General features: G+C 30.9%; 3 protein-coding genes across 6 annotated transcripts; 2 read left to right on the forward strand and 1 right to left on the reverse strand.

Annotated features, from left to right (window-relative positions):
• The first annotated feature begins 3960 nt into the window (after positions 1-3960).
• On the forward strand, positions 3961-6288 carry LOC132945671 (uncharacterized). The gene is made up of 2 exons (XM_061015435.1): positions 3961-4819; positions 4904-6288. Exons 1-2 carry the CDS (start codon positions 3961-3963, stop codon positions 6286-6288), a joined length of 2244 nt encoding a protein of 747 aa, XP_060871418.1.
• Positions 6289-14031: 7743 nt separating this feature from the next.
• On the forward strand, positions 14032-16109 carry LOC132944904 (bis(5'-nucleosyl)-tetraphosphatase [asymmetrical]). Its single transcript, XM_061014452.1, has 3 exons — positions 14032-14419; positions 14486-14601; positions 15794-16109. The coding sequence occupies exons 1-3, from the start codon at positions 14299-14301 to the stop codon at positions 16001-16003; spliced, it is 447 nt and encodes a 148-aa protein (XP_060870435.1). The 5' UTR covers positions 14032-14298; the 3' UTR covers positions 16004-16109.
• Positions 16110-18901: 2792 nt separating this feature from the next.
• On the reverse strand, positions 18902-21714 carry LOC132944903 (partner of Y14 and mago). 4 transcript variants are annotated; one of them, XM_061014451.1, is made up of 3 exons: positions 21575-21714; positions 21024-21480; positions 18902-19677 (listed from the first exon to the last, which is right to left on the reverse strand). In XM_061014451.1, exons 2-3 carry the CDS (start codon positions 21332-21334, stop codon positions 19128-19130), a joined length of 861 nt encoding a protein of 286 aa, XP_060870434.1. In that variant the 5' UTR covers positions 21335-21480; positions 21575-21714; the 3' UTR covers positions 18902-19127. The 4 variants fall into 4 exon arrangements, with proteins under 4 accessions (XP_060870434.1, XP_060870432.1, XP_060870433.1 ...); XM_061014449.1 differs by having other exon boundaries at positions 21559-21703; XM_061014450.1 differs by having other exon boundaries at positions 21024-21496; positions 21559-21692.
• Positions 21715-22409: the final 695 nt, after the last annotated feature.

Genomic DNA, 22409 nt, shown 5'->3' on the forward strand with positions numbered 1-22409 from the left:
TTAGGTTAATTTTTATGTCTTCTACAACTATTTTTCTGGATCGTAAAAAGTATTTTTTTTTATTCATTAAATAAAACTATTTAAAATAGTATTCGAATACTTTATACGACTGGATAGGCAGAATACCGTTCATATATCAGCCGTGAGAGAAGGGTTTCAGAATGTTTGGCATATGAAAGGGAAAGGCGAAAAAGAAGTTATGGTAGGTAAGTGGAGTGAGAGAAACAGATATGAGAATGTTAAGTCGAGTGTGTAAGGAACAAAAGAGAAAAAAAAGGTGGGTAAGTGTATGTCACATAAATGATATAATATCATTGTATGAGAAAAACGATTCTGAGCGAAAACCGTCAGTCAGCCTATGATATTACCAAGTATATTTGATGATATTATTGTTAATAAAGTAATTTATATATAACGTGGAGCCTAAGAGCCTTGTATTCAATTTACAATCTTTAGCTATAAAAGTTGAACATTTTATAAATTTTTAACTACAAAATAATTATTAAATTATAAATTTGAATGCTTATAAAAAAAAATGTGCTTATGTATTTTTAATATTTTTCAACTGCTATTAGAACGATATATCAGGAGCCTTATATTAAATTTTCACGCTTTTGACCCAACAAATGAAATTTTATTGATATTTAAAGAAAAAAAAACTAAAAAAATTGAAAAATGACAAAGTCCGTAAAAGGTACAAAAAGAGTCAAAAAATTTCAAAATGTTATGGTGTATAGAAAATGGTAATATAAACATTCAGTGAAATTTTCAAGTATCTAAATTCGTTCGTTTTTAAATTACAACAAAATAAGGAAATCGCTACAATTTCTCACGAGTGAATATCCAATGTTGTAAAAATTTGAACGCTCATAAAAATTTAATTTGACTTTCTTATAGACATTTTTTTTTTTGATAAAGGTAGACAAACTTATGAGTAATCTTATATTACATTTTCAAATCTTAGATTTAAAAAGAAAAATTTTTATGAATTCTCAACTCAAAATAATTTGCTATTTTTCGTGATTTTTCCGTATTTTGTTAATTTATAAACTTTGAATGCTTAGAAAAAAAAAACTTTGACTAAGGATTTTTAATATTTTTCATCTGCCTTTGAAACAATATACTAGGAGCCTTCTATTAAATTTTCAAGCTTTTTTAGCTACTAACTTTTTTAAACTAAAAAAAAATGGAAAATGAAAATGTCCCTAAACAGTTCAAAATAAAGAAAAATATATTGAAAATGTTATAGTCTATAGAAAATGCAATTATAAGCAACCAGTGAAAATGTCAAGTATCTACGGTCATTTGTTTTAATGTTACACCAAAAACCAAATTCAATTTTGTAAAAAATCAATTTTGTGTAAAAATTCCCGTTTTTCCTTAATTTTTCTATTGTTTATCTTGTCGCTTGTGAAAACTATTAGGAAATTTTTGGTTTACCCCCCAAAGTACCAACTAGATTAACTTTCCTATCAGAAAAGGTATTGTTGAAGAAAATTGAATCATTTTTACTGCTCTAAAAGGTGACAGACACAAAAAAAAAAAATATAAAAATAAAAAAAAAAACACACATCATTGTAAATCAATACATTCTTTGCTCCGCTCAGAATTTAAAAAAAGATAAACAAAAGAGACTAAGTTGAGATGGTTCGGTCACTGTATGATAGGAGGTAGTGAAAGAAGCAAAGTGGAAGTAAATGTAGGGGGAAGATGAGAGGTGAGAAGACTGAAGAACAAAAATGAATAGATGAAGGAAATGACCCTCATTACTGGTTCATGGCTGAACCAGTATAATTGTGTGATAAGGGGGAAGAAGAAGTGAAAACAATGCAGAATACGTAGGAAAAGTAAAGGCCACTAGACTCTTTTGAAAATACTATCCATCTCTTCTTCAGTCTCCTCAACCCTCACTTTCCCCCTAAATGTACTTCTTTATTCACTCTCACTATACCCTTCTCATACAGTGACCGAACTACCTCAATCTAATCTCTCTTATTTTCACTACAATACATGCCACTCCACAACACTAACCCACTTTTAATTCTTTATTATATCTTCTTTATTATGTCCCTTACACACCCAACTCAACATTCTCATATCTGCTACACACACTTCGCTAACCTAACCTAACCTTACATTTCACTTTCGTCTTTCCCTTTCATACGCCAAACATTCTGAAATCCTGTTGACCTCTTTCCTTATCTTCACCATATCATACACTTCCTAATTCCTATTCACTCAGTCTCGAGTTACCTACAAGTCATCGTACTTGATTATCTGTTAAAATATAAATGCGAATTATCTACTCAAAAGAAGTACCTATACATACCAAAAAAAATCATACCTGACCAATTTCCTAATTTTTATCACGACTTTATCGATAGTATAGTATAGTTATAATACAAATAATTGAAAAGTTGCCCAGATCAATTGACAATAATACAAAGAAACCTACTGAAAAATAAGAAAATACATACCCCGTGTCCGAATCGAAATCTGCTGCGAAACTTAGTCTTCGAAACACTGCAACATTCACACATTTCAGTCTGCTTATGATATATTATTCCCAGTTGACAAATCTTAACTGACGAATACCATTTCTGAAATAATACGTAGCCTGCAGTAAAATGTTCAACAGTATTCTTATGACCTAAGCTTTACAGATATTACGGGAGCAATGAATGTTTCGATTTTACAATAATGTGTATAAGATTCTCGTATAACGATTTTCTTATTTTGTTGTTATTCAACAACTATTAACCGTCGGTATTTAAAATGTCTATCAAATGTTTAAACTATCATTTTCTATACATTATATAATGTTCAAAATATTTTGACTTGTTTTTCAGTGATTTATATACATTTGAATTATGAAATATTTTTAGTTCTGTATTCTATATGTTAGCGCTCGAGTCGCTTTATCGTACACTGTCGCGATTGTCATTATTGATCTTATATTATTTTGTCATTAGTCGAGTTAGTCGCGTATCGAAGTTTGTACCGAGCACAGCGAGCGGCTCCACAATTATTATTATTATATTATAAATAAAAGCATACAGTCCACTTAAATTCTACGTTTTCCTTTATTAAAGGTCTTAGTCCTACAATAAACATGGTCCATTCGAACCGGACGGAAACCGTATAATATAGTAATTATAGTTGTGTTTATTTTGAGTGCGTCGGTTAAAAGTCACGTGCGTGCGGTTAAATAGGCGTAATAAAAAAAAATTATAGCCTTGTCGAAAAAGATTCGCACGTGAACGTCGTTTTCGTTAAAATATTAAGAATAATATAGTCGTATATAAAATAATAAAATATTATCTTAGTTATATTAAACCAAAGTATATTCGCGCGTGCAGTTTCTCGTGATTTGAAGAGTATAATATTAAAATTTATATCTATCGAAAGAATATACGTTGGAATATATTCTTGTGCGTATGAAACGTAAAAAGTATAGTATTGTGGTCCAGTTAATATTATATTTCACGTGTACCCGTTCGAGAAGCTCGAAGAAGATCGATTCCCGTGCCAAGGTCATCTTGATGAAGACAAATGTAAGGTAAGAGAATCTCAATTTCCTAGTATTTTTAAAATACGTTCATAAAAATTCCCGATATTCCTATCCCGACATCGAGTGTAATCAGCCGCGTTATGTACAGTACAACAGTCAACTCGTAAAATAAATGCGATAATTGTTGGAGATACGAACGATTACGATATTATTTCAGCGTAGAAAACGAACGATCAAAACGTTCAAAAGCGTATACCTAGTCAAATTCTTATCGCTAAAATTCTGCCGTCGTTATAGTATAATCTCTTTACGAATTGGTAAATAGACCGCTAGTTAGGTATAATTACGTCTTATTACGCTATAGCCTATATATTTCTTAACCCTCGATATACCGTAAATTATCAGTTGCCAGCTGTCACATATTTATTATATTAATTTATATCGGCAAAATGGTAAACACTCTAAAAGCGCGGCGAGGACAAATTAGAGGCAATTTAACACGATTTTGGACTTATGTGTCTACTCCGGACAATGATCCTAAGCAAATAAGTATACGACGACCAAAGATTGAAGAAGCATGGGAAGAGTTTCAACAGGTACAGTCGGAGATTCGGGATGAGGAAGATGCAAATGAACATGAAGAATATCAAGTAGATTTCGAAGAGTTATATTTCAAGGCAATGGCCAAAGCGGAAGAGAGACTTCAACAATCAGAAATAAAAGAAAACTTGTCCATCGACACACAAGTAGGAAAAGAAAAAAACGGTGTAAGAGAGATAAGTAATGCCGTACCATCGATAAAATTAGCTGCGTTACAAATACCCGTGTTCTCAGGTGTATACTCCGAATGGGCTCCGTTCTATGATATATACACCGCACTGGTTCACAATAACAAACACCTGACAACAATAGAAAAATTTATTCATTTACGTGCGTCACTATCCGACGATGCGGCGAACTGTGTCAAGAACCTAGAGACCACAGTTAATAATTACGAACACGTTTGGAACAGTTTGGTTACGAGATACAATAATAAAAAATTATTAGTACAAACACACGTAAAAGGTATTTGTGATTTACCTACAGTCAAAGCGAGTTCGTCCACGGGCTTGCGACAATTTTCAGATGGTTTACGTGGTCATATATCGGCCTTAAGAGCATTGGATCAACAACCGTCAGAGTGGGGACCGTTGTTAACACATATTATATGTACTAAATTAGACGCAGTCACTATAAGCGATTGGGAAACGAAGTGCGGGAGAGACGAAATCAAAAAGGTCGACGAATTAATCGAATTTTTAGAAGCACGTTTCCACGTATTAGAAGCTGTTGAATCGTCTAAAAAAATATGCAGTGTTTCGAAAAATGTTAGCGAAAATAATAATTACACAGGTAAAAAAGGCACAAAAAATACCACATCATCTACTTCATTTGTCAACACCTCGGAAATAAAATGTTACGTATGTCAACTATCGCACACTATATACAAGTGTCCCAAGTTTATCGCACTATCAGCGATCGACCGAATTAAAAAGGTAAACGACCTTAATTTGTGCAACATTTGCCTCCGGCGTCACGACAAAAGGAAATGTCTTGGGCGAAATTGTCTAAGGTGTTCCAAGCCACATAATACAATGTTACACATAAACAATTACAAACACCAACCAAATTCAACGAGTGAAACATCAGAAGCAAACAGTAAAACTGAGGGAGAAACACCTGCCTTAAGCACGGTGACCGCCCACGCATTCGCGTCGGGTGAACAGGTGTTATTAGCTACGGTAGTAGCCCTAGCTGTGAGTCCCTACACGAAAACGACAACATGTCGTGCTTTATTAGACTCCGGGTCTCAGAAAAATTTTATAACGGAAGAGATGGTGCAGACACTACGTTTAAAAAGAAATAAAATTAAACACGTAATCAGCGGTATCGGTGAAATAGTACAACATGCGTCGTCGTCAGTATGGTTAAAAATAAAATCCCGCGTAAGTGATTACGCGGTATTTCTACCAATGATAGTAGTACCAAAGATCACGGGTCAATTACCTCCGCGAAATATAACAACAACATGTAACGTTCCCGATAACATTAAATTGGCAGATCCACATTTTAGTACGCCCCAAAAAATCGACATATTATTAGGCGCAACGCATTTTTATCAATTTTTATGTGATGGACAAATACGTCCCTCGACGACTGGGCCGTTATTCCAAGAAACAGTATTTGGATGGGTGGCCGCTGGAGCAATATCGGAAAATAGTTTATCAAAGGCATCGACTTCGAACACGTTTTTTAGCGCAACCGATAGTGAATCCACGCTAGAGAACGCATTACAACGATTTTGGCTGATTGAAGACGTAAGCGATACACCACCTTATACGATCGAGGAGCGTACTTGTCAAGAATATTTTAATAAGACCGTTATTAGAAATGACGAGGGACGTTTTGTCGTACACCTACCGTTTCGGGTCGATTTAATAAAACTAGGAAAGTCGTACGAAATCGCAAAACGTCGCTTCTTAGCAATAGAACGTAAGTTCCAAAAAGATAAGGAATTAAAGAAAGAATATTTTTCTTTTATGAAAGAGTATGAGTCATTAAACCATATGGAACGGGTAGATGAGAGCGAACTCGAAAAAGAAGATCAAACGTGTTACTTGCCCCACCACGCCGTTAGAAAAGACAGTAGCACGTCTACAAAGTTGCGGGTAGTGTTCGACGCATCTTGCAAAAGTGCAAAACAGATAACGGTATTAGTCTTAATGACGTGTTATTAAAGGGCCCGGTTATCCAAGACGATTTATTATACATTATTATTTATTTCACGATTTCGAACTCATAATTACGTTTTAACGGCCGACATAGTTAAAATGTACCGGCAAATATTAATGACTGATAAACATCGCGATTATCAAAGAATATTATGGCGCACGGACCCTAATCAACCTATACAAATATATCGACTGAACACGGTCACATATGGCACAGTACCCGCATCATATTTAGCGACAGGTTGTTTACAAGTACTAGCCGAAACTAGCTATAATCTCCTCAGTTTTTGTGCACAAACGACCGGACTTCGTGCACATTCGTGCACAAACGATGCACAAACGATTGGCGCAAAAAGAATTCAAAAATTCCAAATCGGGGGGGCCGTAGAAATGGACCCAGCCGAAACGGTACACGAACAATACCCATACATCACGCCTATTATCAATCGAGATTTTTACATGGACGACATATTGACCGGAGCCGACACGAAACAGGAAGTAATTAAAATACGCGACGGCTTGATTGTGGTTATGAACAGTGCCGGTCTAAAGTTACGAAAATGGTCATCAAACGACGCGAGTTTAATAACATCAAGTCTACCTAGCGAAGATATAGAAATATCAAATAAACACGAACTTAATTATTCTGTAAAAAAGGTATTAGGTTTATTCTGGGACGCTTCGTCGGATATATTAAAATATAACGTGCGTGAGAATAAAAGGGTAGATAGGATGTCGGTTACCAAACGCGAAATGCTGTCCGATATAGCTGCGATCTTCGACCCGCTGGGTTTAGTCGGCCCATTAATAGTGCGAGCAAAATTAATATTACAAGCGTTATGGCGTGAAAAGATTGATTGGGACGAACCCGTTCCAGTGCACATACGCGAACAATGGTTTGAGTATAGAACACAATTATCCGCGTTAAACAGGTTATCAATAACACGCAAAATCACGAACAACTTAAAATCGTGTGTTATTGAGGTCCACGGGTTTTCGGACGCTAGTACATTGGCGTATGGATGTTGTTTATATTTAAGGTGTACGGACAACGCGGGCATTCATCATACTAATTTAATATGTGCAAAATCCAAAGTGGCGCCTTTAAAAACATTATCATTACCTCGGGTAGAGCTTTGTGCGGCACTGTTATTAACACGTCTAGCGTATAAATTAATACCGAAATTACAACTAAAAATTAATCAACAGTATTTTTGGACCGATTCGATGATAGTATTGGCATGGATCGCTTCACCTTCGACGAAATGGAGAACGTTTGTTGCACATCGAGTAGCTGAAATACAAAGTAAAACAACAATGGGCGAATGGAAACACGTTAGTACATGCGACAACCCGGCTGACGTGATATCTAGAGGTTGCTGTCCGTCTAAATTAATCAATTTAGATTTATGGTGGTCGGGTCCCAAGTGGTTGACTGAAGATAAATTAAATTGGACAGAAAGTTCAGACACTCACCGTAAATTAGACAATATTCCGGAAGGTAAAGAAAATATTATCAATGTTATGTGTGTCATTGATCACGATGATTTTATGTTAAACAAATATGAATCATTGACTAAGTGTTTAAGGATAACCGCGTACTGCATACGGTTTATAAATAACGTGCGTACGCGTAAGAATAATAATATTAAATTAACAGGTTTGCTACAACCAGAAGAGTTGGAAAAAGCAACTTTGAAATTAATAAAATATACGCAAAATATCGGTTTTGTTGACGAACTGCGGGAACTATCGAACGGTAAGGCTGTCTCGACCCACAGTAAACTTTTTCGTCTTCGACCATTTATCGATAGTAATGGCGTCATTCGCGTTGGCGGCAGATTGAAAAACGCCGCGACAATCGACATTTTTCAACGTCACCCCATCGCATTACCCGCGAACTGTTTATTTGCGAAAATGTTATTTAATGAACAGCACATGCTTCTAATGCACGGTGGACCCCAGGCTTTATTATCAACTATTCGGTTAAAATACTGGCCAATTAACGGTAGAAATTTAGCGCGTAATACGGTTCACAAATGCATAAAATGTTTCCGTAATAAACCTATTTTCGTGCAACCTATTATGGGTGACTTGCCCAGTGACCGCGTGCAACCAGGACGGGCATTTTTAAAATGTGGCATAGATTTCGCCGGTCCGTTTTTAATAAAATCTAGTTCGTTACGTAAATCACCGATTATAAAAACATACGCATGTATTTTTGTGTGTTTATCGACCAAGGCCGTTCATATCGAGGCAGTTAGCGATTTAACGACAAAAGCATTCTTGAACGCGTTAAACCGTTTTTTTCGACCGTCGTGGTAAGAGCATTGTCATATATAGCGATAATGCAACAAATTTCGTTGGTGCCAATAATAAATTAAAAGAAATATATCAACTATTCCAGTCAAAACAATCGCATGAAGATTTGCAAAGAAATTTCACAAATATTGGTGTCAAGTGGCAGTTCATCCCTCCTCGTTCCCCACATTTCGGTGGACTGTGGGAGGCGGCGGTAAAATCTATGAAAATACTGTTAGGAAGGGTATTAGGCGAAGCTCATCTAACATATGAAGAATTATGTACTGTACTAACGCGCGCTGAAGCCTGCTTAAACTCGCGTCCCTTAACCACCTTATCTACTGATCCTTCTGATCCCAGCCCCCTCACTCCTGGGCACTTCCTTATAGGAGATTCTCTCACTGCGGTACCAGAGGATGACGTAACCGCTATACCAGTTAATCGACTAACACGATGGCGTAGAGTTACTCAATATTCACAACAGTTATGGCGCCGTTGGAGTAAAGAGTACTTATGCCAACTTCAAGAGAGGTCCAAATGGTCTAAGGAGAAAGGTCCGAAGCTGAATGTGGGAACAGTAGTCCTAGTGAAGGAGGACAATCTACCCCCATTGCAATGGCGATTGGGACTAGTTGAACAAATCTATCGAGGATCCGACGGAGTCATTCGATCAGCAGAGGTTACGTCAGCAGGTCGTAAGTTGAAAAGGGCAGTTCGAACGTTGTGCCCACTTCCTTTCGAGAGTAATATTGATTAAAAGGGTATAAAAAAAAATTTTTTTTTTTTAAATCTATGAAATTCCTAATTATTACACAATATGAAATTAAATAATGTCAGATTATAGTATGTAACGTTTCATTGTTACTTTGTCTTTATTTATAAATTATATTGTATATTATGCATATGTTTTTTGTTCGCGCTTTTATATTTTATTAGCCATTTATTTATCTATTTATTTGTTTTGATACTATTTACGTGTTTATTGAATATGTTTGTTCGCTGAGTTTGAAACTAATTTATTTGTATTACTATTGTAATTATTTATATATATTTTTTTTTATTCATTTATATGCCTACGATATATGTATAATTAGTATCTTGGGCTAAAATTATTATTATTTTATGTTTATGTTGAAAATTAACATTTTCAATGCCGGGAGTATGTTAGCGCTCGAGTCGCTTTATCGTACACTGTCGCGATTGTCATTATTTATCTTATATTATTTTGTCATTAGTCGAGTTAGTCGCGTATCGAAGTTTGTACCGAGCACAGCGAGCGGCTCCACAATTATTATTATTATATTATAAATAAAAGCATACAGTCCACTTAAATTCTACGTTTTCCTTTATTAAAGGTCTTAGTCCTACAATAAACACTATAAATGTCAATAAAATTTTATTCATTAGGTCAAAAAGCTTAAAAATAATACAAAGTTCCTCGTAAGTTGATATAATTGCAGTTAAAAATATCAGAAATACATAGGCACATTTATTTGTATGGGCATTTAAAGTTCAAATGTCTACAAATTTCTACATTTCTGACAATTTGCAAAATATTTTGTAGTCAGATATTCATACAAAAATGTCTTTGTTTACCTATAATATGAAAATGTGGACTTCTAATTTAGTTATAATAGCAGTTGAGAAACAATTCACGATTTTTTTTATAAGTAATTAAAGTTCAATTTTTAATAAAATTTATCAAATTGATAATTTACAAATTACTATTTAGTAGTTAAAAAATGTATAAATTGTTCAACTTTTATTGCTCAGGAATCTTGAAAATTTAAAACAAAATATCTCATAAATAGTTCATACTGTAACCAAAAAAATCTAAATAATCTATTAAAAACACAGTTCATTTTTACAGACATTATATAAGTTCAAATTTGGACTAAATTACTTATTAAAACAAAGAATAACGGTTTTAGTTATTTTGTTGTAATTTAAAAATAGCTATTCGTGGATTTATGATACTTTTAGAGTATAATATCATTATAATTTATGTACACGATGACACTTTCAAATGTATTTTTTTGGGCAAAAATGACTAAGCCTTTAGGTACTAATACCTAATAGTAAAATAAATTACTTTAATTACAATATTATTTATTAGTCATTACTGTCTTTGCTCAGAATCGTTTTTCGTTTATTCGTTTGTATTTTAATAATTTATACATGGGTTTATTATTATTATTTATTACTAATCATTATAGTAGGTGTGTATATTTTATTTCATTAATTTATTTAATACTATACCAATAAATTATTCTTGGTTCGAGAAAATAGAAATAAATGTGATTTTAATTAGAGTCTTGTAATGTACCGACCTATATGTAAAAAATAAATAAATATAATAATAACTGATGAATTTTTAGGCACATAATAGATAACGCATTCGTGTATGTATTACACTATTTATATAGGTACCTACACGAGTATATGAGTATATTATTCATAAGTGCGCACACGTCAGAATAGGCAGTTGACCATTCCGTGAATATTACTTTTATATGTGTACATGGTTATATACGTCCCTAATCCCTATGATATAGATATTAAGTAAACAATAGAAGTTAAGTATGTTACACTAAATTAATAGTTACCTACAACTTATAAGTTTTAACGTTGTGTTTGGTTAAAAATTACCAGTTATAAATTAAAATTGTATCTATATAGGTATGCACCTATATAGATACACATGCGTATTTTATAAATTTCTAGTTCGGAACTAAAATATGCGCCTACAACACTTGGACGGCACATTTTTCGTGACATTAAATATTTATTTAATGTGAGTTATTTTTTTTCTCGTGTTTGAGGGATGTAGAAAATTTTATTTTGCTTGTACAAAATTGTACATAATATAGTACATAATACTGTACCATTGAAAATTTAATCTGTTCAACCTTTAGCAAAGGTAGTGCTGGGGAAACGTTTCTTCAGCACGCGCATGGCAATAACGGTTTTTCTCGTGTTTGGGGGGGGGGGGGGCACAAAATTTTATTTTTCTTGTACAAAATTGTACATAAAAAAAGTACATAATACTGTCAACTTTTGGACTTTTGGTATTAAAATTCGAAAGTGGCAGTGCTGGCGAAACGGAGCTCTAAAATATGCGCCTACAACGCACTTGGACGGCACATTTTTCGTGACATTAAATATTTATTTTAAACCTTAAAAGTAAATTTAAGCTCCAAAAGAATATGAAAACAAACTTACTTTAATTATCGACACTTTCGGCGGAATCACATTCGACGTGTGTGAACTGCGACGCCGATGAGGAAACGCTCCAGAATACAGAACTTAAAATTTTGTGATTTATGAAAAATAAAATTATACGGAACGCAGAAAGCATTTTGCTCATATCTGCTTATTGAAATTTAAGAATTTTTAATCGACTGTGTCTTCTGCAACGACTTTGAGATTTGCCATAGATACATATAAATATATTATGATAGATATTATACTATAGGTACGTCAATATGATGAATCCACGGATATAATATAAATATATAATGCAACTTTTTATATCAAAGATGAGTTGAGTTCCGTGTTAAGGAACAATTTGTTCATTGAAATTTGATATGACAATAAACCAAAATAGTTAATAATTTTGAATTTGAATTATAATAATATGATATAGGTATTATTTTAATTATTATTTTCGTTTATTAATTTACTTATTGATTAAGATGGTGAATGGATATCAGAAGTACAAGCATATTTTTATAAAAGCATATTGTATTTATGAATCATTAAATAAAAATGTGATTACTGGATTTTAGAGTTAACATAATGGTATATAGTGAATGCATCAAATTTACAGTAGGTACCGACTATAATACTAACTAGATTTGTAAAATTCCAAGTCTATAATTTTCTCCGAATACTGCTGCAGAGTACAAAATTAATAGAATAATGATTTAATATATTAATTTCAAATGTATCGGATATATTTTAGATTTTAGATTCTGAGCGGATCGATGACTGTATTAATTATACGATGATGTGTTCTTTATTTTTTTAATTATTTTAATTATTTTTTCTTGTGGTCTGTGTATAAACGATAAGTATTCATGGTAAAGATTCAATTTTAATATATAATATTATATTATAGGCACTCAGTATGTAATCGTTAGTTTATTTTTGGTTTAGTTGTACTAGTTGTGGGTATTTAGTAAATAATAATAGGTATACGAAATTGTCTTCTCGAATAAAAATGTATTGTTTGTATTAGTACCTACGCCATAATAGGGAACTAAAATTTTTCTTTTACATTTTAATTTGGTAGGTGTAGTGTATAAATGATGTACAAATGTATTTTTGGTGTTTTAAGGCTTCTGTAAGATCAATTTATGAGAATAATCCTTGTATTAATTTGTTAGGATTATTTGATACGAAGGTACGGTACTTCCATATAGGTAAGTCGATCAGAAACTATTTACACTGAATATTAATAGTAAAAAGCTATTAAAATATCTATTATTTGTATTTATTTGTTAATAATATAATTAAGACTTAAATATTAGCAGTAATCTTGTTCCTTTCACAAAATGTTTTTTAATTATTCTTAGTTTAATTTACATTTATACGTTTAGCATTTATCCCAAAGTGATCTCTGAATAATCATTCAATGATGAATTTAATAGGTACATTCTCGGTTACATTAATTGGATTATAAATTAGAATAAACTACAGTTTCCAGCTTCTATTATATCATTTTATATATTATTGTTTAAAATGCAGTCTCTGCACCGTCCTTGTGCCGGTGATTTTACATCACGTAATATAATAAAATTGATACTAGTGATGGGTACCCGATTGTTTAATTAAATTATTTACACGATTTCAATAAAAAAATATCTATGAAGTATAAAAATCCGCATTTCTATTAAATATAAATTCTTAATTGTATGGGCAATACAGTATACATATTACATACATTTTTTAAAAAAATTATTTAAAAAAACAAGAATAATTCCTATTTAATGTCACACAGGTTGATCTAGCAACTGACTGCTACGATAACTGTGCAATTTTTTTAAACATAATCTGTTTTGAAAACGTCCAGAAAAGAGTTTGTTTTAAGACTTTTAATTTAAGTCTTAAAGTAAATATAAAATAGTAATAAAATGAACGATTTAAGATAGTATCCTTATACCTAACACACCTTGATAGACGATAGTCAACACACTCTACACAGAATATCATTCTGTGGTATCTATCTTATATCGTGGTCTACAATTCTACATAGATATTAGATAATACATTTATTTTCCTTCGTGAAATTTCGCTAAAAGTCAATTACGAGACCACGGCCTTAGAAGATCTTCTAAGGCCGTGCACGAGACCCAATTCTTATCACGGGACCCAACTGTCCCCATCCCATACCACAGTTTGATTACCGTTATCTTTAATTTGTTTCTTATCATTCTATGTAATAAGTACACAGATAATAATTTATTAATTTATATTTTATATAGGTTTTTGAGAAATGAAAAGAAGTATTACTTAATATTTTAATTTTTAAAAAGTTACAAAAACTATAAGGAGCTTTTGAACATTCAACCACAGAAACAAATTTAATCTATTCTGTGATTCAACCATCAAAATACGTAAAAATCTTGTTTGTTGTTTCTATTAATAATTAAACATTTTTAATTAGGTATATTATAAGAATTTAAAAATTTGATACAACTTAAAAGTAAGACCATGTCCAAAGTTGTAAGAAAAGCTGCTGGATTTGTAGTTTATAGAAAAAACTGTGATGAAAGAATTGAGTACTTACTTATGCAAGCTTCTTATGCAAATCATCATTGGACACCACCAAAAGGTGTACATTCAGCAACTAAACATAATTCATCTAATTGTTTAATATATTGACTTATATTAATTTTAGGTCACTTAGAGGAAAATGAATCCAACATGGATGCAGCTATTCGAGAAACTGATGAAGAAGCCGGTATTAAACTGAAAGACCTTAGTGTTGATCATAATTTTGAAAAAGTATTGAAGGTATAATTAGTTGTTTTGTGGCTGGTAACATGGTTTTCTGTGTTCTTTGGATAATAATTATAGTTCCTACAATCTTCTATAGACTAAAGAACCCTATATGTTAACAACGCGTTGGTGCTATTTGGCGTCCAATATATATTTAAAGTAAATGTTTATTATTCCTTACCCGTGGCTGAATGTTATTTTCTTAGATCATATACAATGGATGGAGCTACTTTAATCATTTGCTGTGTCCAACATAACCCCTCACTTATTAGTTATTTTATAGTGATTGTTGGCGAAACACATGCGTAGTAACTCGTTGTACCTTGAAATCAAACGGGTAGTGGGGGGTTATGTTGGACACAGCTCGGTATACAAGAAATACACACATGGCTCCATCCATTGTATATGATTTAAGGTTATTTTATTATTATTTAGCATGCACTAAACGCCATATAAGAGAAGTATCTTTCTGTTATTCCTAGAAGACTGTTGTTCTTACTTTTATCATACCCACATAGAACTGCAAAAAGACATACAAAGTCAACGTGTTAAGAATATTTCTAAATATTATTATATCACACATTTATAAATATTAAATAGCATACCATTTACAACTTACAAAAAGGCATAAAAGGTACACTATAGATTAGGTGAAATATCAAATACTATAACATACTTTGAAAAAAAGTTAAACTTGTATTTCATATTTTTATATAAGCTTATAGATATGTTGTGTAAATATAAATATAATTTAAGGTTATAATTAATATTTCATGAAACCAAAATACATAACAATTTGGAATAAAAAATAAATTAAAAATAGATACTGAATATGGCTGAGTGCCTGTGACCATTATAAATTATAATTAATATCTATATCATTTAGTATGAACTATGTACAAATTAAACCATTCTTTTAAGTTGGAAGATGTTGATAAAACTAGTGAAATAAAACATACTTACAATATTGTTTATTAATTTTCCCTTTTTATTATAATTTCAGTACTCGGTAGCCAGTTAAGATAAAAAAAAACCCCATGCTAGGACTAATTTAATATTTTAAATAAAGACCTGGATTTTATGCAACATATACATGAAAAATTAATTTTCCAAAATGTGCAAACTAAGTGCTTATTTTTTTACATCATTCATTATTATTTTGGTTTTGGTTTAACTAACTCAATATGAATTATTTTATTTTTTACAGTATGATCCAAAAGATAAACCATTTTCCAAACAAGTCACTTATTGGTTAGCTCGTTTAATTAATCCCGATACACCAGTAGTGTTGTCTAATGAACATCAGGATTTCAAATGGTTGCCTCTTATAGAAGCTAAACAAGTGGCTGCATATCCTGAAATGCAAGAATTATTTGATGACTGTGAAAACTATTTAATTAAAACTAATGTCAAGTAGAGTTTAATAACTATTTTTTGTTATTAATAAATTGTATTGCTTCAAAATTAATTATCAAATAACATTTACATGTTACTAAATAAATCTTATATATTATACATGAATACATGAATAAGTGTACATTTTGAATACATTTTATAACTCAAGATCTACCAAACCGATTTCGATAAAAATTTCAGGGCATATTAAGATTGATATGTAGATGGTTTCTGTGAAGTTTGTACGCTGTGCGAAAAGTTGTTCCGGAGTTATGGTCTCTTAAGTGCACACCTGGTGACATGGCCAAAAACAACAACGTCTATACCTTGATCATCGCATCACGCGTGAACGGCTGGACCGATTTTGCTAATTCTTTTTTTGTTGTGTTCGTAATTGTGAGGAGAAGGTTCTTATGTAATACAATTTTAGGAAACTTAACCGGAAAAGTAGGAAATATGGATGAAAAAAACAACAACAGTGGCGTCATCTGTCCAGAAAAAAATAAACTAAATAATAAAAAATTTAGTTGCAGATTAAAAATAATAATAGAGTATTATATTATATTGGTTTCTATTGGTAAGGCATGTTTGTTGATTTTTATTATTATTTTTTTGTCAATATATATATATAATATATATAATTGAATGTTTGTGTGTAGATTAAATCTCTGGGAAGAAGATAGGCTAATTTAAAAATGGTTAAATTTGGTTTTTTTTATTAATCTGATTTTAGTATGGTTGGGTTAGGATTTTGTATCAATTGAAAAAATTGATTATATTAATCCACCATAGGTAGAATATAACAAACTTGGTATAACTTTTAATTTTTATACTTTAGAGTTAAATCATACACTTACGTGCAAACAGCATGGTGTCCGCGATCTACGGCAGGTAGATTGCCTACCTGATGATATACCATATACTGCTGCGAATCAGGATTTTTATTCTGGACAACGGAAAAGTTAAGATTCATTTTGAACACCATACACCGAATATTAAATAACGAATAGAACAAAGTTTGAGTCATATAGAGTTAGTACATTTAACGGACAATGAAGTGCACGGGTTCAGCTATTAAATATAAATGTATTGTTCTTAAATTATATATTACGATAGCGATATTACATAAACATTTTTATAATACCTTTTATTACATCTATAATAGGGTTTATCATTTTATATTATTTAATATTTATATATAGGAATGGTACACATATAATAATATGTTGACCGCTGTTCAGGCACATTACGTGTATATTATCCCTAAGTGAGAATATTACAAATTGTATACATATTGGCGCAACTAGGTCTGAAACTTGTGCGGGGAGCAGTGGCGTATCTACATGGGGTCATATCTTCCCCCCTGGACACCAAATGTTGTACACAATACAACATTTATATAATAATATGCATATAATATGTTATATGTGTATAATGAGTGTCTATTAAAATATTTATATCCTCCCCCTCCCTGTCAAAAAATCCTAGATACGCTACTGGCAGGGAATAGGCTGTAATGTTCCCTGTTACCTATGTTTTATTAAACTTTTGACTTTGCGAAAATTCTAAATTTGTACATATTACATAAAATATTAAAATATATTAAATTGAAAATTATTTTTTGCACAGTCCAATATGAGCTAGATTTAAAGAAAAAATTATTGCTTGGGTTCAAATTCATTTTGGAGGCATTGTTATGCCAATGTATTTATATTAATCAACCCTAGCAATCTATATTTTATTTTTAAATTAAATTAAATTAAAGTTTCTTGACAACAATTTAAGATAATATATAAATATTTCAAGTTATCTTAAATTTATGTAAAAGAATAAATATGTTCTACATTTTAAGTTTGATTCCAGTGTTAAATTATGTTAGTATAATTTAGTGACTTCAATAAATATAATACGTACATGAAAGCAATTCAAAATAATATTGAAGCCATTATATTTAGTGCTTTAGACCTTTATTTTTATTGCTCTCCGGTTACGGTTTAAGTTCTAATGTCAACTATAAAGATCCAAATACAATAATTATTGGCAGACTATTATACAAATAGAAATTTGACTGTTTAAATATTTTGATATATTAGTGGTTAAAATAGAATTAACGTCTGTCAATAAAATCAATAATTATATTGATTTAAAAAATTTTTGGATCTTAGTTTAGACATAAATTATAATTATACTTTTTTACATCAATGTGAAATAGATATTAAAATAATTTTAATAGACAATTTTATAAAATGTATTATAAATATATAATATACTTTATATATTGAGACATTAATTATTTTATTTTTTACCATTAGGTTTTTTTAAACCTCAATTATTTAACAATCTTTATTAGATATTAAAATACCTATTCAACTACAAAATAATAAAACTTTCATGGACACAAAATATACATCGATAGCATGTTTATTAACAGAGTAATTTAAATTATAAAACCAAATGCAGTTTATACAATAAGTCAGTAACTTTATTGTAAGTAGTTTAAAAAAACAGTCACTGTATGATAAATTATTTTAATAAAAATAAGAATGTTACATCCCATCAAAAATATTTATTATATCTTATAAGTTATAATCAAATAATGCAATATTCCAGAATTTATACTTGTACATAGTTATCAGGAAATCAAATAAAACATGAAATTAGATAGCCTTTTACGATACACTTTTTTTAAAAAGAAATTGTAATTCATAATACTTTCTTTTTGTAATAGTATTAAATTTCAAGTAAATTTCAATGGTAATCAAGAATAAGTCTCTTGATATTAATACAAACACACGTACAATACTTGAATAATTTTAGAGTACTTATTTTTATATAGGTATAAAAAAATTTGTCTGAAGATTTCAAATTTTTTTATAAAGGAAAAGAATAAATTATAAGTAATACAAATAATATAAACACATTTTATGAAACTTGGTTATTATTTAATTGATTTTTGTCAATTATATTAATTAGGAAGAAAAAACTGAAACAGTTTGAACACAACTTAAAAAAAAAAAATACTTTTTCGAAACAAACAGAAATTTCATTTTTTTTTTATCAGAATCAATATAATCAGATATATATATAATATATACCAACAGAAAATAAATTGTTAACCTCTGTAATACTCAAAAGAATCAGGCTCTTTACTTGCCACTTTCAAGAGCTTGGATTTCTGCCAATACTTCACTCTTTTTAGATATCTTCACACGTTGATCATTATCAATTTTACCACCTTGAGCAACCTTAAGTTCCAGTTCATCAATGGTCTTCAACTTTTTCTTGAGGTTCCTAATTCTTTTAGCAGCTTCAACTGAAATCTCAATAACAGGCGCAGCAGGCTTTGCTTTGGGTTGAGTTTTAGGTTGGACTTGTGTCTTAGATTGAGATTGTGTTTTAGATTGTACTTGGGTCTTCGGTTGAGCTTGAGCTTTTGTTTTGACTTCAGGTTTGGTGACCTTTTCAGTCTTTTTAATAGCTGCTGTACCATTTTGCTGTACTGGAGGGATTGTTTTTTTTTCAACCTTCTTGGGTTGAGTACCATTTGTCAATACAGAGGTTGGTTTTTTATCACTAACCTTGTTTGGTTTGTTCTCTTGTTTTGTTTCTTTTTTGGACGTGTCTTTCTTACTATCTTTTTTAGCATCCTTCTTTCCTTCTTTCTTGGCTGGTTTAGGAGGCGAAGGAAACATAATTCTATGAAACAAAAAAGAAATATTTACAATGAAAATGGGTGTATAAGTAAGTAGAATCATGGGCACAATTTCAATAAAAAGAGGGTGCTTAAGCTCTGCATTTTCAGGACATTTATAAAATATAACTATGGGACAGTTATGACTATTTTGATCAAAAATGTTTTATAAATTATAACAATTTAACATTGAATACCTACTTGGCAAAACTAATTGGTAGTGTGAGTGCCACCTGAAATGTCTTCATTATTGATATTAGTTATAATGTAGTAAAAAAAGTTCAATAAATTACTTGTAACAACTTGTAAGTATACATTTGGATATATATTATTTTTAATTATATTTTTTAAATTTATCAAATCAAAACCTTGGAACTTAGAACTGATTAGTGAATACTGAATAGTGTAAGGCTTGAAATCATAATTAAAAATTTCATTTCCACATAGATATTTGTTTTGTTCTGATTTAAATTGAAAATAAAATATTGATATTATAACTTTTATGTTGTTGCACATAATCGGTTTAGTTGTATTATAGTTTTTAATTATATTTTGAACATATTTTTTGTTTCAATTTTAATTATAAATTTTACATTTTAATTTTAATTTCTAACTACGAGAAACCTGCCATTATTTGCGCGGTCATGTAACAGACCTAAAATATTATACTACTGGCTATTGTTAAATTTTAAATTATAAATCTATTTGGACATATATTATAAAAAATATAAAACAATGATTATTTTGGTACATACCTATAAATAATCAATTAAAATTTTTTTCAATTTTAATATAAATTTTGAATGTCATTAATAAAATATTGATTTTGATATCACTTTATAGATGACTTTTAACAATTTTTATTGATATTTAAAATCAATTTCAAGCCCTGGAAAAGTGATTCGTAAATCGGAATTTGTCTGAATTAGATGAGGACACGAAACTGTAGTGCTGTACTGTGTTCGGAAGTTTGTAACAATATTAGTAAATACTCCGTGATCCTTTTGTTGTAGTGTTGAGTTGCTACTGAACGTTAATACGTGATAATATGACCGCCAACCAGATTTTGTAGAAGATAGAAATAATAAATAATGTTCTAAACATATATTAAAAAAATTAAATTGTCGATTAACATTGTTTTATTAATTATACTTCGATTGTCTGACATCTGATGACAAGCTGTTTTTGGTTTTTTTTTAAGCAGAGGTTTTGATGCATACCTAAATATCAACAATTTTGGAGGGGGTTTATTTAATAATTGGGGGTGCTAATATCCCCTGAGCTTCCCTTAGTTGTGCCTATGGGTATAATTTTTAATAAATGAATTATTTTGTAATTTTTTTATACTCACTTCACAATTGCTTCAAGACTAGCAATCTCCTTGCAAACAGCATTTTTAGTAGAAATCTTTTTACGCTGGTCATTATCAATAGAATGTCCTTCGGAAACTTTAACTTCCAACTCTTCAATGTTTTTCAACTTTTTCTTAAGATTTCTTACCCGCTTAACAGGGTCAGTTCCTGACGACTCTAACTCAGGCTTCTTTTCTACTGGCTTCTCCTTTTGTTTTTGTACTTCAGGCATTTTAATTTTCTCTTGTTTGGGTTGTTTTTCGGTGAGAACTTTTTTGGTTTGTTGCTGTTGTTTAGGTACCGCAACCATTGCAACAGGTGCACCTGGAGGTAATGTAGGTTTATTGGCAGCGAATTTTTTACCTTTGGATTCGTAAAGTTTTACTTCGTCCTGAGGAATATAGTTCTCCTTGAGCCGCCTTTCCTTACGCCAAGTGCCGTCTGCGCGTTGTGTAGCTGGAACGAAGTAACCCTTATCGTCTTTTAAAATAGCAGAAGTTTGGTCCAAGTACTGATGGGCCATTTGCTACTTACCAATACTGTCAATTACCTGATTACAATAACTTGAAAAGTAAAGTAAAATTACTGTTACAAAACGCCACGCTCTTCAATTCTGGTCAAATGCTTCACTTCAGTCTTCAACCAAAAACTTGTAGCGTGTGCTTCTCAGACCTCAAAAAAAAAAAAAACCTTATCATAAAACCGTCGTTGCTACAAAGGATACAAGTATACAACAACAATGTGACCAACCGGTGTTAAATTATTTTCAATGAGGTTTCAAATATGTATTTGTATCAACTTTTAAGTTTTAACCTTTAATCCATGTTTGAACTAGATATTTTTAAAATTATTAAAAATTAAAATTACAACTTACAACTCACAAGTTACAACTTAATAAATAATAATAAATTTTTCTCATTTCTTATTAGTTATTATTATCTATTTACCTACCCAGCAGCTTAACCATCTACTTAATAAATAATAAGTATTAATAATACCTAGCAAGGGCGAAGGGCGTCCAACTTCGAAAATCTAGGGGTGGACTATATTTATTATTTTTTCAATAATTTTGATTTTTCTTTTAACCCGTTAACAGTTAACTGCTATATTATGTAAGTTTACGTAGTTTTCAAATATTATATGACTATATTCATACAATAGGCGGTTCTATCTATGAACATGGTGGGCAGCTGCCCATACCGACATTTCTGGTGCCTTTACTTTAAAAATATATTTTTTTACAAACATAATATAATGTTTTCATCTTTTGCTAAATTATTAAGATTATTATCATTATATTGGGGACAAACACTGATAGTTACTAGCAAATACTATTATTTATTACTAGTTATCAATGTCGTGGTAATGTCGCTTTTAATCTAGCG

Source organism: Metopolophium dirhodum, chromosome 5, assembly GCF_019925205.1.
Source record: "Metopolophium dirhodum isolate CAU chromosome 5, ASM1992520v1, whole genome shotgun sequence".
NCBI lineage: Eukaryota > Metazoa > Arthropoda > Insecta > Hemiptera > Aphididae > Metopolophium > Metopolophium dirhodum.

Coding starts and splice junctions, on each gene's coding strand:
- LOC132945671 (XM_061015435.1), top strand. CDS start 3,961: ATGGTAAACACTCTAAAAGCGCGGCGAGGACAAATTAGAGGCAATTTA. Junction 4,820..4,903: donor AATCGAATTTTTAGAAGCAC/GTTTCCACGTAT, acceptor ATAATTACACAG/GTAAAAAAGGCACAAAAAAT.
- LOC132944904 (XM_061014452.1), top strand. CDS start 14,299: ATGTCCAAAGTTGTAAGAAAAGCTGCTGGATTTGTAGTTTATAGAAAA. Junction 14,420..14,485: donor TCATTGGACACCACCAAAAG/GTGTACATTCAG, acceptor TATTAATTTTAG/GTCACTTAGAGGAAAATGAA. Junction 14,602..15,793: donor ATTTTGAAAAAGTATTGAAG/GTATAATTAGTT, acceptor TATTTTTTACAG/TATGATCCAAAAGATAAACC.
- LOC132944903 (XM_061014448.1), bottom strand. CDS start 21,547: ATGGCCCATCAGTACTTGGACCAAACTTCTGCTATTTTAAAAGACGAT. Junction 19,678..21,023: donor AGTCTTGAAGCAATTGTGAA/GTGAGTATAAAA, acceptor TTTGTTTCATAG/AATTATGTTTCCTTCGCCTC.